The sequence below is a fragment of the Anas platyrhynchos genome, chromosome 3, assembly GCF_047663525.1.
Source record: "Anas platyrhynchos isolate ZD024472 breed Pekin duck chromosome 3, IASCAAS_PekinDuck_T2T, whole genome shotgun sequence".
In the NCBI taxonomy this organism is placed as follows: Eukaryota; Metazoa; Chordata; class Aves; order Anseriformes; family Anatidae; genus Anas; species Anas platyrhynchos.
In genome coordinates, this window is record NC_092589.1 from 110748486 (window position 1) to 110766018 (window position 17533).

General features: G+C 39.4%; 1 protein-coding gene across 9 annotated transcripts in view; it reads right to left on the reverse strand.

Annotated features, from left to right (window-relative positions):
* Positions 1-17533, reverse strand: part of PUM2 (pumilio RNA binding family member 2) — a 76550-nt gene that overhangs the window by 12333 nt on the left and 46684 nt on the right. For 6 of the 9 annotated variants that reach the window (XM_038177386.2, XM_072036483.1, XM_038177382.2 and 3 more), the window contains exons 11-13: positions 11088-11231; positions 9742-10023; positions 4694-4930 (exon numbers count right to left, since the gene is read on the reverse strand). In XM_038177386.2, the coding sequence (XP_038033314.1) occupies positions 4694-4930; positions 9742-10023; positions 11088-11231 (663 nt within the window). The remainder of the gene's footprint in view (positions 1-4693; positions 4931-9741; positions 10024-11087; positions 11232-17533) is intronic. The other 3 variants (XM_072036484.1, XM_038177388.2, XM_038177387.2) reach the window with 1 other exon arrangement.

Genomic DNA, 17533 nt, shown 5'->3' on the forward strand with positions numbered 1-17533 from the left:
AACCTGTCTGCCTTGGAAGTGCTGTGCAGTAACAGTACTTAATGCCAGTAGAGGGCAGCAAAGCCCGTTTAAAAGCAGCCTTAATGGGCTCTTCTAACATTTCTACTGCTTCCCGGATCACAGGCTCAATTCTCTGCCAGAAACTAACAGGAGAGTTTCAGCTCTGAGTTTACATACTGCATGGGTCTAATTAGCATGAACAGTCAAATTGCGCATGTGAGTCAGGAATCATTTATCCATCTTTATATTTTATGTTTTTTTAACTTGAGCCTCCATGTAAGTATGAAATAAATGTGACAATCTACCCAACAATTTAATTAAGAAACTTCCTACCTTTTAATAAATGTTTTATGTGTGTAGTAAAGCTGCACATATACAATTCGCACTCAGGATTATCAGTCAAGTCCTTCCTCTTGGGAATGGTCCCTTTTTAAGGTTTAAGAACACAATGCTGCAACTGGGAGACTTCCTCTCTAGCCTGAAAAACTACCTAAGATGATCGCATTAAGCAGGGTCATAATGCAGGATGGCTAAAAACATATCCATCATTCCTACAGGGAACTCACACTTCAAAAGCATAAGCTGTAAAACCCTGGAAACTATTAGAAAAACTGTGATTTGGTATTTTTTTCCACCAAAAAAATAGCTTTTCTCTTTTTTAATTTATGCAGTAATGTTAGTTGAGTGGCAACTTTGCAAATTTGAAAAATAAGAAAACCACAAAATAAATCCTATTGTCACAGAAACTTACTATGTCTCAATACACTCTTGTATAAAAAGGACTATTTTATTAAATACTATATTCTCATTAAATTCTCTGCCCAAAGCCAGCTATAAACCTTAGTGTGGACATTGAAGACAACTTCTCTCCTCCTTCCCAAAAACGTTTACTGTGAATGGCTTAGAACTGAAGAACTGAAATGTGAGTTCTAGTCACCCAAACCCTCCTGGTGAGCCTACCACATCTACCACATCCCCATCCTCTTCAAGAACTTCTAATATTGTTTTAAAGAGTCTGACTTCCTACCAGAACGTGCTAGTTCTTACTAATTACTTTGGGGAAAACACACACACACAAAAAAACATACCCTACTAGATCAAAACATCTAGTCTAAACTTTTCTGCAAATGCTGGCACTTCAGAAGGCTGCTGTCAGGAATCCGTGTGTCCACACAATTACAAACCACTGGGGAATAAAGCAAGGAGCTTGTAGCTAATCACTTAGCTATCACTCCTGATTTTGTAAAAGGAAGATCTCCAAAGCAAGGAATATTATTAAGTTGTTTTATAGTTTAATTGAACCCAAATCCCAGTGCCTAGTCCGTAGGGAAGAAGAGGCTCAGAGGCATAAAAGGCATACAGGCCATCTAAAACAGAGCCTTACTAAGCTTTAAGGAGACAAATCATGTTAAATTATTGACCTCCTTAGCTTAGACAACATATTTAATGTAAAAGGTAGTATGAAAAAGTAGTAAAAACTAGATTTATCTAGGTCTATGCAGATTTATTGATAGCATTAGTCTGTTAGTACTTATTACCAAAGCATTTGGTTCAATTATTTCTAACCAAGACATAAAACAGATTTCTTGCACAGAAACTGCTGTTTAAATGCAGCCAGCACTGTTATTTTTTAGTAAAACATAAAATTATATAAACGTTAAACTTGATTTATACAAAATATATTTTTTTTTATCTGTAAAAAAAAATCAGCTTAATCTCATCCTCAGCTAAAACGAGTACACATTTTTATCTACTCCTGAGAAATAGACTATGTATGTGTGTGTGACTGTATATCCATGCATATGCATTTTAGGAATCATTATTGCTTATTATGCCTGGTTTACCAAAGTCCTACAGAGTAGGTACATGACAGAGGCAAGGCAAGGTTCCCCAGAATGGAGGTCCCTTGGCATAGCCTTATTACCCAGAACAAGCCATTCCTAAAAACACCAACATCATCTACCAACAAGCTCGGTCTGCAAAGCACAGACTGAATAGAAGTACCTCCAGAAGCCCACATTTTGAAGATCCTATCCCTAAAACCAACCCTTGAAATGCTGCAATGTACCATTCTCCAAGGAAGCGCTGCCAATCTAAAGGAATTTTGGTAACATGGGAAAAAATACTTCTGTTTGCACCTTTTTGTCCCTGGGAGTGAAAGGGTAGTTCAAATTCATGACCGTGCTGCTCCAACTGATTACAGTAAAGAAGCAGTTACAAACTGATAAATCCCTTCAGATACAGGAAAACTGACACTAGACCAAAGTAATTAGTGCGTTCCCGTTTTAGGACATTGGGTAAGAGTTGGTGAGAAGAGATAAAAACAGCAAAATATCACAAGTTTCTTGTAAAAGGGCAACTGTTGTGTTGTGTCTTTTTTTGTTTGTTTGTTTTTTAGCTACAAATTGCAGCAGTGTCTGACAAAGGGGTTATAAAACCATGCACCCTTCCCCAGGATTGTGCTCTAGTATTCTGGTGGCTGAAACAGGAGCAACCGAGTTTGATGCCCATTTTAAAACAGGAGTTAAACTTAGCTGAACCTGTTGATACAAGCAGGCAGGACAACGAGTTTTGAAGGTGGAGGGAGAGCTGCATTTGACAGGCATTATCAGAGTACCAATGGAAACTGCATGCAGACATGAACTTACAATGTTGTTCTACTCTGAAAAGTGACCGGGTGACCCTTCGCAAAACACACTCCCTGCTCAATTTCAGGTGTAACTTCTTATTTGGTGAAAAAGCTTCACTTCGCCTTTATTAGTATTTTTTTTACGTGAGAACAAAACAAATCTTCTAAGAGTGTTGGATGAACACAAGCAGAATAAATTTAATGGGACAGACAACTGCAGAAAAAGTCTTGGACTTTTCGCAACAGTGCACCGTGGATGCAACTGCACGATGATATTAACACAAAGGGCAGAGTGCAGGAAATGCTAAAAAAAATCACTGCATTTTTTAATGAAAATATCCAAGAGATCCTCAAATTCAAAACTTCCGATTGGTTTGGTAAGGCAGCAAAAAGTTTACCCATCAACAAAGTCCACTGCTTGTGGAAGATGAAGAGGCTGCAGGCACGGAAGCCAAAAATGTGTCAATTTTCAGAGTACAACTGTACATTCTGGCTGTTCACACACTGATCTGGTACACGATTTTAACAAAATATTATACTTCGTTCACACTGCCAAACAGTCTGAAATAGATTATAATTAGTATATATTAACAATTTCTGCTGATAGAGGTAGTCCTCTATACTGATTGCAGCTTATCTTCTCCAAAAGCCTTTTATTTAGCATTTTTCAGATGTAAAGCAACACGACTTTAAATGTTTTGAATTTTAGATAATGCCTTCCAAAATTTGGCTGAAGTATAGTTTTCAGTAATATGAAAACTATTGTGAGAGTACTTTGGAAAGAAAGAAAGAAAAAGATTTCCATGATAACCCCATTGTCAGATGTTCAGAACTTTCTCAAAAGCCTCCATTTGGGCTGAAACTTTCCATGCTTGGTCTCAGCCCAAAGGTGCACTTTGTAGACCTGGAAAAGGAAAAAAGGTAAGTAAAAAAAATAAAACGTGCTGAAACATCCCCTTGCCCAGCTTTACTTTGGGTATTCAGCACATAACCATGAAGGGGATACTGAACTGCAAATGTAATATATTTAAATTACTTTTAACATTGTTACAGAAATCACACATTTCTCACAAAGTGCATTTTGCTGGGCACTTTTCACTTTTTTTTTGTTTTTTTCCCTGTTTTATTTGCACTAAACCAAAGTACAGGGGTTAGGTTTCCTACTAGGAGTGCACACTGGAGCAACAGGCAACTCAATCTCATAAGCGTAGCCAGTTTTGTTGTACAATTTTAGCATTCAAATTAAATGACTGCAAATACTTGCAGTGAAAAAAGGAAAGTTTATCAAGCAACCTCAGGTCAGAGGCATTCTCTTTTAAATATACTGTAGGCTGTGGTGGAGTTTCTTTAGATTTTAACGTTTATTTTAAAGATTGAGCTCCCGTGTCATCTAGCTAGCTGAAAAAATTCCGAGATTACTGTCATCATTCCTTAAAAATACATCTGATAACAGAGAGCCACCCCTGACAAAGCTTTTGCTGTGTCTTTAATAAATCCATTTTCTTTTCTTCCACCAGCCTGGCGGTAAGCACTTGTCATCCTGGCAAAGCATCGGGGCCGTACGGTAGCAGGCTCCCTGGTTCAGAACCACCCTTCGGTACACATTACAGCAACAGCTTTGCTCACTTCGTCATGGGAAGGGGCAGCAGTGGAAGTCACATCACTGCTCCACACAGAGCTCGTCTTAAAGCGTTCGTAAGTGGGAACACACTGGAGCACAAACAAAAATAATGCACCTTCGCTCGGCATACTGCAGACAGTTCACATAGTACAAAAGGGATGGGTAAATCTTACTGGGCCATCTGCAAGGGAAGAAAAATCAGCTGTTGGCCCAATACTGCAAAAAAACCTCGAGTGCCCTCCACTGCCAAATCAACGAGCATTTGACTGTGCTCTTCAGCCTTCAGGAAGGGGCCCTCTTCATTACAAAACTGTTCAACAGCAAAGGTAACGTGACATCTCTTATGCAACATATAATTTCACACATAGAAATACATACACACATACAAACAAAACGTGGTTTTTGGTTTTTTTTTTTTGGTTTTTTGTTTTTGTTGTTTTTACCTAAATGCAAACTGGATGAGGATCCATGTGATGAAAGTGATGGCGGTGGCGTAAGTGAATGTCCTGGCGTTTGGCTTGGCAGAGGCATGCCTATTGGACTTGGAGAGGAGGAAAATCCCAGACTATTGTAAAATGGCTGCCCTATGGGTGCTAGGCTGCTACTAGATCTTTTGTACAAGTCAGAGCTAGTAGATAGAGAATCTCTCCTTGTGGCACTACTACTTGCAGAACTGCCAACTGAAGAAGAAATAAAAAGACCCTAATTACACAGTGTCAACTGAATAAAACCTAATCCCCAACTACAGCTGGGCAATAACAGATGCGATCACAATAATTACAGCAATCGTTATGACAAAGACAATTACTGTGATAACCACACATGCTTTTAAGTAAATCTAAGTGGGTATAAACATACCACTGGTAAGTAATTTCATCAATGCCCATGTCTTTCAACATTTTATTCTAGACTTCTCACAGCAATATTGCAGTATTCCATTTGAACACCCTGGCTTCAGGCATTGGGACAAACACGAAATTTATGAGATTACAGTGTCACTGCATATAGTAAGTGCTTCTAAAGATATTCCCACTAATCTCTTCAAGATTTTTTTTCCAACAGAAATTATTAGTCAGCAATACTTGAGTGCAGGCAAAAGGCTAGAAACAATTTTTTAAGGGTTTAGAAAATACACTGTGTCACTATTCAGCTGTTTCTGAACTTCCTCTTGTTTGTGAACCCCTCGTCTTTAGGAAAAAAAATGACTACTTAAAAATCCCTGAGAGAATTATGATTCTCAAAGAAGCATTTTGGAAAGATAATATAAAGAGGGAGTAGGCTAAGAAGAAGATGAGAAGCAGAGCAGAGATACGAAAATTAAGGTGAGAAACTAAAAATGTAATTTTACTGCTATCACTCTTTCTGACAAACAAATTAGACTACGAGCTTTGTTTGGCTAACAGAGTATTAGTGAAGGACTGGTTATCCTGCACAGCATCATTCAGCAGGGCGATGAACAGTCTAGGACAAATTAGGAGAACAGAAAGCTTTTAGAAATGTTAAATTCTGTTATCTGTGGCATACTAGTGACATATTTAACTATAGCACCTATTTGAAACACTGGAACATTATATCAGTGATCCAAGACTATGGATATTTTGGCAATGTAAAGCTGCTTCTTAAGTTGAATTTGGAAGATTGATTTCTACTTCATCTAAAAAAGGAAAAGGTCAAAGTTTATTCTTCCATAATCCTTATCCTCATCAACGTACCCTACCACATCTGGCAGCATGGTCCCACATAAAGGTCGCCTGATACTTCCCATTTTGAGAGACTAGAGGTTGGCTGTTCCTAACATCAGCAATGTGGCTAGTATTTTTTCATGGCAAGTACCTCCTTGGACCAAATTGTTCAAAGAAGTTCTGCCCAAACAACACAGCCATTTTACCAGGAAAGATGCTTCAAGTTTAGTGAGGTAATCCAGCCACCTTTAATTTGAGAAATTGATGCTTTCATTTACTCAGATCATCATGCTAGCAACAGGAGACCTTTATTTTCATGCTCTGAGCTAGAAATCTTAGCGAAATCACATTTCATCCAAGTTCAGCAGAGATCTGGTACAGACTCGTAGCTGAAAACTCAAACTCCTGCCCATTCATGGCACGTCTGAGATGGCTGATGAAGGTTTTCCTGCAACTGTACTTCTGGGCTTCTGTGTCCCGTGCCAAAAACGGACTCTAAAACTGCTGTCCAAGATCCCACCTTGTGTTCAGAAGCCCCATCAGGCAGTGTGGAAAGGAAGTTATCTACTTCAAATGCAGAGGAGACAAAAGCCAAACACAAGAAATAGACCAGGAAAAAAAAAAATGAAACCAGAACCAGGAGGAGAGAAAGGTCAGACAAAGGAGCCAACAAGGAGACTGCAAGGAAACTGGCAGGCAATTTCAGAAGTGGTGGAACTGAGGATGGAAAAGAAAGCAGATCTGATGAAAAGCTAGGCTTATAGAAAGTGTATGCGACTGTGGGGCAAAGAGCCTGGAACAGTTAGCTGATAATGGGAACACCACACGGCACGAGCAGCAACAGACACAAACTGGGGGCAGGAGGGGAGATAAAATGTTGCCTGGAAGCTGGGAAGGCACACATACTGGAGGAGAAGCCAGGAGGAAAAGATACTGGGCTAAATAGGCAAGGAGACTGAGAGTAAGAAGAGCAAATTAAGGGAACAGTTGAAAGAAATCTTAAGGTTTGAGACTAGCTCTACAGGTTCTGGCTCAGCTGATGAGCTATGTGCATGTTAATACAGCGCTATGGGATGGATTGTTATTTTTCCAACTGACTATGGGGAGAAAACAAAAAAAAAGCTAAACCTTAGGGTTTCTCATTCAGCTAGATTACTGCAGCTTGACAAGTCACCACGAGCCAGCTGAGCTGAATCTTTACACACACACAAGCAAAGCTCACGGAAACAAGATAAATTGAATTAGCTCAGGCCTCTTTATCACTAAACAAATGTAACCGTGTTAGCTACAAGCTGAAAGAAGTCATCTGGGAAGCTGCTGTGGTCGATCTAATTCTCAGTTACCTGTTAAGCTGCAGTACCTTACCATGCACCTAAATATTTAAAGTGGAGTGTGAATAACTTTGTAATAAAAGAGGACTGTAACGTGATTTCATTTACATGCTATGCTTGCCTCTTCCTATTTTCTCCTTTGTTGCTCAGTCATTCTGCTAGAACAGGCTCAACTTTGCCTTTTTTTATTTTTATTTTTTTTTAACAGAGCTTCTTCCGCTCTCTCCCGGCAGCAACTGAAAACATAAGCAAGGTGTAAGGGCAAGATCAGTACCGCCATCTGTCAGACCTCATGGAACACATTAACTGAAATCCAGCCCTTACAACACGCTTAGACAAGCTACAGATAAGCTGAAGCCTTGGCAAATCAAAAAATAAACTCGCTTTTAATTTGCCTCAACATGCATTAACAGTGTTTTTATAAGTACTCATCTGTGTAATTCAATTCATATGTACATACAGCTCTTTTTTTTTTTAATTTTATTATTTGTTGCTTTTTTAAAAAAAAATTAAAATCAGGAAGCATATTTTTAAGTGGCTGTTATGGCAAGTACAATTTATACTTGGCAGAAGGGCACTTTCAATGTACTTTTACTCCAGTAATACTACTAAAAATCTTTCAGGTTTAGGTAGCACCTTTCATCAGCACTTCTCAAACTGCAAAAGCACCAGCTTCCTGCTCCTCTGTGGAAACTACCAGGCTAATTAAATCACCTAGGACACGGCTGCAAGATTTCAGAACGTGCTGTCTATGCTGAAGGCTCTGCACGAGGCTCTGCAACTGAACTTTGCTACAAGAAAAAGGCATCATCTCCTGTGCCAGGAAACAAAACAAAACAAAACAAAACCTGTTCTGTTTCTTCTTAAGCAGACAAAACTAAAATTTGCATTGTATGGAGGTCCTTGTGATAATGCTGGATAAAGACTTCTGTGGCTTAATTCTTTCTATGGCTTAAAAGTATTCTACCTAGAGACTTAAAATGGGTCTGCTGCATTAAATATACAGATATGCTTATGACCACATCTATCAATGAAATGAAACTGTATCTAGAGCGAAACACAGCTGCTAAGAATTCACTGAACTCCTGCAAGTAGCTGAGGAAAAATCTGCACTACAAAATACAACACTGGGATAGCACGATTGTTTTGTGAGATTTACCTGCTGTGGCCCTACAGAAAATTGTTAAGAAGCCCTACCCATCTGAGTGGCCTTTAAAAAAAAAATAATTTGAAAATGGCATGTTTAGAGTTCCCTGCTCCACTCTTTAAAGGCAGAGGTTAGAGAGGACCAGTGTAAAACTTTATTTTGGATTTCCTAGCATTAGTTTTGTTAAAGCAAATTGTCAGATTATTTTATGAAAAAACAATACTGAGAAGATCTCAGTGTTGGTATGTGGTAATTTGATGTCACTATTCTCCACTTAGTTACCAAATGAGAGGTATCATGTTTTAACACTGAAGGGTGTGTTTTTCCTTCTGTTTTTCCACATACTGAGCTATTTTGTAATAATAGTCACTTTCTACACTCCTTTCAACATTTTTATAAAGCCTCATGGGGCAATTTGCTTTGAAAAATACTGTTTAAGTATAATTTTTTTCTTCCAATTTCTACACATCTGCAGGATACATAATATAAATATGCTCCATTTATCTCATTAAAATAATAAAAGTAAACAAATCAGTTCTGTAACTCAGACACTAACAGGCCAAAGGAAATATTCTTTGGAAAAAACACCTAACTTCCCTTACTAACGCTGAACCTTAAATATAAGAAAACCTACCTTTTATATTTAAATCTGTGAGAATGAATTTCTGCTATAGAGCATACAAAAGATGACAACTATTTTTTTTTTTTTTGATAACATAAACAGGAGCATCTGTTGCTATAATTTAAGGCCCCAAACTCTGCTTAAATGTATCTAAGATTAAACCTATTGAAATTAACAAGGACTATTATTAGGTTTTCAGTCCTTCCAGGATGACAGCCTAAATCCTCAAAAAATGTTATGGAAAGAAACACTGCAATATTTGATTAAATTTAGAGTATCATGTGATATTAAAAAAAAAAAAAAAAAAAAGATGGAAATTTTCCTGATATAGGAAGAACAACAAAAGAATGCGTATCTTAAAAGTAATCGATTGTTATTTTAAACACAAAATGAAGACATGTTTGCAAATAAAAAAAATAAGCTTAATAAAAAAATCAATATAAAGTTCTGGGGCAAAGTACAATGCTCAATATGGAAAAACATTTTGGAGGTATCTTAAACTACAGGGTATTTTTCAAAAATTAATCTTGTATACAGAGCAAAATTAAACCCCCTTTTTCTTCACCTATAATTTGCTTTAAACTTGAATAACTTTTTTTCAACATTGATTTTGGAAATGTATGTGCATATAATGTGTCTGGATACAGATACATTTTTTTTTTCCTTATCACACAAGTCTCACAATGTCCTCACTACGTTAACGACCTACCTGATGAGCCAAATCCACCAAGTGCGGAGCCGATAGCTGCTCCTAAAGAGCTGCTACTTCCAAAGCCAAGAGATGTACTTCCTGGTTGGCCAGGACCATGGGAAAAAAGGGAACTGTTTTGGGAGTTATTGGTCAAAGAGTTACTGCCATAAAATGAATTGGATTGTAGGCTACTATTTGTTTGCTGTTGCTGTTGTTGTGGCTGGGCACCAAGGGGCCGAAATAGACCGTTCGTGGCTCCTGCGAGATTGTTTGCTGTTCCTCCAGCTGAAGCAGCTGCAGCTGTAAAACACACGTTTTCAATCGTCATTACTCTCCCAAACATTTCTGACTGAAAATGGACTATTCAGATCTAAATCTTATTTTTACGAAACCCTCTTAAACAAGCAAAAATTCACATATTAAAGGACTAAAAGAGACTTTATAATATAATGCAGTCTTAATTACGATGGAAAAAAATGAAGACAGCGTATGTTGTAAGCTATTCAAAGATGCAGAATAGTTAATGTAATGGAGAGAATTTTCAGTGTAAACATGTAAGACATTATTGTTCACTGAACTGTGCTTCAATACTCAAATTCACAATGGCAGAGTTGCAGCTAACAAAGACATCTTCAGCAACTAATGTCACAGTAGGAAGCCTATAGATTAGCTTAAAATCCCATTTTCTAAACATTAATTCATCTGGTGTTAATATTTTGGATTTTAATTTAATAAATACAATAAATACAGCGTTTTAATGAAGTGGTACCAGACTGAACCTAATGAAAAAGAAAGCTCTATACTTTTCACAGTACTAATTCTCTTTTTCTGCTATCCATTAAGTATTTTTTTCCTTGCCATACTTGTCATGGGAAAAACAAAACAAAACAAAACAAAAAAAAAAAACAAAAAGAATACTCTCATAAGAAAAGCATAGCAAGGCCCCAGAATACTCCATCATATTCTGCCAGGCCGAAGCAATGAAATGATGCTTCCATTCTGGGGAGCAACGAGCAATGTGTGTTGTATGCATGGGGAGAGAAAAGGGGAAATTGTTCTTATCAGAGTAGCAACAGCATTTGCAGAAATGTGCCTGTATGTGTATGGGGAGTGGTCTGCAAACCTGAATTAAAAAAAAAAAAAAAAAGGAAAGCTGCATCTCTGAAAAACAGTAAAACAGCTGTGTGTGGTAGAGAAAGGGAGGTGAAAAAATAAAAAAGATCATGCATGGTATATCCTCCACAACTGGAAAGCCTCACAGGATGCATACCAACCAAATCAACAATATGAAACACTAGTCAACTAACATTACTGAAATTCAGTACAAAATGGGAAGAAAGTTCCCTGGAGGACCCAATACTTACCTGCTTGTGCTGCTGCAGAACTGATTATAACAGGGGTTGAGGCCACCAATCTGACTGGTGCTCCAAGGCCAGTTCTTGCTCCAGGGCCTACTACTAAGGCACCAGTCTGATCATAATAGGCAGTGGGAGCTAGTACTTGATAGCCTACACAATACAGAATAAAAGAATTAGGAGTACATGTTGTCTTGATCAGCCAACGCTTCTCTCATTGAAATATCTTGGCACCACACCATGATGGGGAAAACAGCATTTCTGCAGTAGCGCCCCAGAACATCAACCAGACATCAAAAGAAAAAAAAAAAGAACACCGTAAAAGAGCTCCAAAATCTTATAAAAGCCTAGGAGTATTCTACATCATCTTTAAGAAACTAGAACAGCTAAATTTAGTGATCTGAAGTTGAGTGTGTATCTTCAAGGTTAATAAATCAAGTTTCCAATACCACAGTTGAAAAGGTAGAGTAATGCCACAACTTGTCAAAACTGGATCACTACTGAATCTTTTTTTTCTTCTTTTCAGCAATTTTAAATATTCTACAACTGTCTCATACTCCTGAAAAGGTACTGAAATCTATACAGTTAAAGGGCTGGACCATGTGCAAGTTCGGCAATTCCTTATATTGCCTAGCCACGTTTTAAAGACCACTGACAAAAATACATTACGAAATGAGTGCTCCACATGCAGGAGTATTTTAGAGCAATAAAAACGATCTAGTCTCAGTCAGTTTCACAAAACAGACTGTAATCCAAGTACCATTTCGTTCAGTTGACAGAGTTCGAACTAGAGGAGAAAGGAAGTTGAGTTGAAAATGGAAAAAAGCAAGCAACAGGAACAAAAATACTACAAAATACATGAATGAAGCAAAGGAAAATATACAAAAGAGAAAAAAAAACACTCTTATTTAGCACAAGAGCAAGAGGATTTATTTTAAAGCTCTGATACTTTATAATCAAGTTGGAGAACTGGAATAAGAATCCCTAAAAATGGAAGACAAGAGCTAGAATAACCTAGGAAAGGATACTGACAACAGAACTGTAGCACTAATTTGTAGTTTGACTATTAAATATAAAGCAGTGAGAAAAGAGAATTTCAATGTTCCTTCCATATTCAAATATTACTCATGCTGTTAAGAAAAAAAAAAGATTTTGCAAAAATCACACAAATGACTGTTTTGTAAGAATGAAGACTTCGCACATCGTCTGCAGTCAATATGCACGTTTAAAACCAGGTCTAACAGAGGGTATAATTTCTCAAGCTCTCTCTGAAACAGGTACAGACCTCAGCATAAGGACCAGGGCCTCTAATTCCAGGTGAATACCTTCATCACCAGGCTCACAAGTCATGTTTGTTCTCCTTAACTTCTAAAACAAGATGTATAATCTCTTCTGCTCACAAGCCTCGCTTCAAAAACAGAGCTAGAAACACCAGCTGCCTACAGCCTGGTGGCTATGGGCAGGGAAGCTGGAGATTCAAGTCCAAATTCTCTCACACTATGAAAATCTGAAGATATGAAGAGACTCAGGTATTACCCGAACAGGAAAGGAGTGATGAAAATCCAGAAGTTCAGGTTCAATTCCATGTTCAAGATGCATGCGTAGTGCTAATTACAAAAACTTGCCAGTACTATCATCCTCAACCTGCTTTTTCTCACTGCTCCTTATTTGCTTTGCATTCTAGGTGCAGGTGCATCTACTTTCTCTTTCCCCATCAGCAGCACAGGGTGACTTAGCTAAAAAGAACCAAAGCAGGGTCTTACAATGAAATTGGTCCAAAAACTTTAACTGCCACTGCCTGTTCCACCTGCACAACTGAGTTGTGCTGCTCCACTACCTTCACCTCTTCCCAAGCTAGGGAGATGTGAGACTGATTATTTTAATGTTTAATTTAACAATATTTAATTACCTTTTCCTTTTCTACTTCTACTCATAGCATGTTTAATTGGTAAGATCATGCTGGTCCTGCTTTGGGTTGTTGCTGTTATCATAGAAAAACACTCTTCGAAAACTCAGAACTGGTTAACACTTACCAGGATTTGCTCTGTCCACCTACTCTCTCCAGATGTTTGAACCCACAGACAATGCTACAGCTACATAAAAAAGGACTGATCATGTATTTACACCCTTGATCTCACCTGAAACTAATACACAGCACTCTTATATGACTTCAGGCCCACATAATGTAAATAAGCCTATTTCCCAATGTGAAATACTTGGGGTGGGGAAGAAAAAGAAAAATTAAAAAAAAATTACCCTACTGTAGTAATTAAATTTTCTGGAATTAATACTAATGTGTTTTAACACATTAATTTCAGTTTTCATAAAGTAACTGAGAACAATAACCACCAAATTAAAAAACAGAAGCAACTTGCACTTGACCTTTGTATTAAAAAATCCACAATTCTCTTGACACTTACTTGCCACTCTTACACCAACCACAAACAGGCCACTTAAAACTAGTAATAATAAGCTAGGTCATTAGCACTGAGATACAGCCCATCCACAAAATAAAAACTTCTTCACCAAAAGGGTTGTTTGGCATTGGAATTTGGCTGCCCAAGGAAGTGGTTGAGTCACCATCCCTGAAGATCTTTAAAAGACATTTAGAGGTAGAGTTTGGTGATATGGTTTAGTGGAGGACTGGTTAGTGTTAGGTCAGAGGCTGGACTCGGTGATCTTGGGTGTCTCTTCCAACCCAGATGATTCTGTGATTCAGAAGGCCTGAGCTAAGTATGAGAATGGAGAGATGCTTCCACGCTCCTCGTCTCTGAGGTGACACATAATGGCACTTCTCTGCTTTCTACTCAAGCCACCAGAAGAAAGCAACACAGAGATTATTTAATATCTGAGACCTTGCCAACTGCATCTGGAGCCTCAAAGTGAGGCATGAAATTATTTGCTTTGCCATCACAAATATGGAAGCACAGCAGCAATCATGGCAAAGTTGAAACCTTCTGCCATCCCCTCCCTCATCACACTGTTATTTGACAAGCTTTGTGCCCTACCCCGGAGAGGCATGCACAACGACAGACACTATTTCCCACCTTTCTCCCTTCTCAAAGGCACGATGGTGACTTGCCAGGTCTTCTCCACTCTAATTCCCTCTCTCCTTGTGTTTTGTTTTTTATTATCTCTCCATCAACTCTCCTCCTCCCTGTGGCTATGCAATTTCCCCCTCAAATTAACAGCCATCAAACCTCATTTCGGTGACTTCACATTCAAGCTTCCTGTGGTCTTAGAGTGGAACAAGAAGAAAAAAAGCGCACACTGCTTCCTAATCATATCCTAAGCACACCTTTCATCTTAGAACTTGGCTGCTCTATCTACACTTACTGTCTCAAGATCAGCAGGGAATACTAAAATAAACATCCTGGTTTACCAGTGTTCTGCTTTACTGAAATCATTTCCAAATGTCTCCAAAGCCACACGTTGAAAAGTTTTTGGATTCCTGTCACACAAACCTTAAATGTTCTTACAGAATGAGAAAACGAGAGGAGATTATGTTCTCTTGGCTCTTACAACCCATGCTCGGCGTTGCTTTTATCCATCCAGTAATTTCTTCAGTGCCTTTCATTGGATAGTTCATACACTCTTCTCACTTTTTTATATATATAATAACACAAAGCTCTGCCCAGATCTCCTACTCCTTTCTCTCTATGCATCTTCCCTCGCTGATGACACAGGTTTACGCCAAACATATGTCAAAGTTTGTCACTTCTCTCTGCTCAAGTTGACAGATGTGACACTTCCTACTGCCAGCTCACTTATCTGCCCCTTTTAACACCACCACCCTGACACCTCTCCCCCCACTCTGGATCATAACCTGCAAGTCACTGTGGAGTCCCTATGTAGAGAAATTTACAGCTTCTTCCTTCTGAACATTCCCAAGATCCAGCTATTCTCCTCTGCATACAGATTTGAAAATTTATTCAGCTTTTCATCTTCTTTCCTTAAATGTTGCATCCTCCGCTTCAGTCTCCCAAGCTCACCGAGAACTGAACTGCTGTATCCTTTTGCTTGTCTTGACAAAGATATACACAGCCTTATCTCTGTGCTTTTCCTCTCAACAAATCACATTCAGCACGTATTTTCCTATCAGTAAATGATTTAGACTTGCTATAACCATTGCAATTTTGCCAATACCCTTAATTCCCTGTATATCTGCCACAATTAAATTTGACTTCTATTTCCTGGGAGGTACAGAGCGCACAGCCCAGTGCAATGGCACACTACAAATTCTTCTAGGTAATAAAACTCCCAATGCCAATAAACCGAAACTGTTGATTTTAGTGTTTTATGCACATAATTCAGACAACTTATGTACGTGTTCTTTACTCAGAGGGTGGTGAGGCACTGCCACAGGCTGCCCAGAGAAGCTGTGGATGCCCCATCCCTGGAGGTGCTCAAGGCCAGGCTGGATGGGGCTTTGAGCAACCTTTGGTGGGAGGTGTCCCTGCCTGTGTCAGGGGGTTGGAACTGGATGATCTTTGGGGTCCCTTCGTGGTAGACAACAAGTTGAATATAAGCCAGCAGTGTGCCCTGGCAGCCAGGAGGACCAACCGTGTCCTGGGGTGCATCAAGCACGGCATCGCTAGTAGGTCGAGGGAGGTGATTGTCCCGCTCTACTCTGTGCTGGTGCGGCCTCACCTCGAGTACTGTGTGCAGTTCTGGGCACCACAGTATAAAAAGGACATGAAACTGTTGGAGAGTGTCCAGAGGAGGGCTACGAAGATGGTGAAAGGCCTGGAGGGGAAGACGTACGAGGAACGGCTGAGGGCACTGGGCCTGTTCAGCCTGGAGAAGAGGAGGCTGAGGGGAGACCTCATCGCAGTCTACAACTTCCTCGTAAGGGGGTGTCGAGAGGCAGGAGACCTTTTCTCCATTAACACCAGTGACAGGACCCGCGGGAACGGGGTTAAGCTGAGGCAGGGGAAGTTTAGGCTTGACATCAGGAGGGGGTTCTTCACAGAGAGAGTGGTTGCACACTGGAACAGGCTCCCCAGGGAAGTGGTCACTGCACCGAGCCTGACTGAATTTAAGAAGAGATTGGACTGTGCACTTAGTCACATGGTCTGAACTTTTGGGTAGACCTGTGCGGTGTCAAGAGTTGGACTTGATGATCCTTAAGGGTCCCTTCCAACTCAGGATATTCTATGATTCTATGATTCCAACCCGAGCCATTCTGTGATGATGTCCATCTGCACACTAGATGCACCACTGCAGTGTCAGCTAGACTTGAGTGAACTGGATATAACTGAAGTTACACCTGACCTAGCCTATACAAGCAACAAAATCTCCACATGATTAAGCCACCAGACATCTATTTAAGGGTACACGGAGCAGCCCTGCAGCATCTGTACAGCAGCTACATCTCCTGGGAGCACAACAACTCCTCAGACAACTGAGGACATGGAAATTCCCAAATCTGGATGACTAAGCCCAACGCAGCCCTCCTCTGTGATAAAGGCTGGTTTTATTTGGAGAAACAGATGTGTACTGAACACAGATGATGAAATTGGGAGTACCCTCTGACCTTGCCTTGCGCATTCTTCTTACCAGAAACTGCCTGGTTTAAGAACTCTTGTTACTGAATGACTTGCTACATTAGGACCAGAAGAACTTCAAATGTAACTGCACAACTCCAGTGACAAACCTATTTCACTTTTGATGATTTTAAAAGAGAACAATAATTTTTTTGGAAATAGACTTAGTAGATTTCCGACATTCTCTTTGCACCTCAGATGAGAGGGGGCTTTTGCCTTTTGTGAGCTTTAAGAACTACCCTTGAATTATCTAATATGGATACTTTTATAAAATAATGCCACATTTAAGTCTTCCTATAATGAAGGCCTTCTCAGATCTGACTACAGCTAAATGTCACAAGCACAGGCCACTCCACAATCCTCAAGCTCCATGTGGAAAGGAAGAGCTAAGAAGCAGCAGTAACAAACAAAAAAGCAAACCACAAAACACACACAAAAAGGCACAGATAAGCCTTTGAGGCGTTTGCAAAGATGCCTACAGCATCTCTGATAAGCTGTGCTGTTTGCAGGCCTTCTCTGCTGCTTTGGGGAGGCGCAGAGAAACCACTTGAAAGGTGCTATGACAGCACACTTTGATGACTTCTCATTTTAGGAGGAAGAGAAAGATGCTAAAAGCTGAAGATAGTACTGCATGGAACAAAATAAAAGTTATAAAACAGAGCAGACAACGTACAATAGTCAGTCTATTCTGCAGCTAGAGGTATGAAATCCCACTGCTGGGTGAAGCACGCAGTGGAGTCCCAGAGCATCCAGTGACAAACTGTATCCATCCATCTGTAGGCTGAAAGGCATTTTCGCAGTACTGCTAACAAGGGACACAACCTGTGCAAGTGGAGCGTATTTGCAGCTACCATCAACTTTACCTCATTTAACTGTGTAAAAACTTAACTTTGATACCGGGGAAGGTAT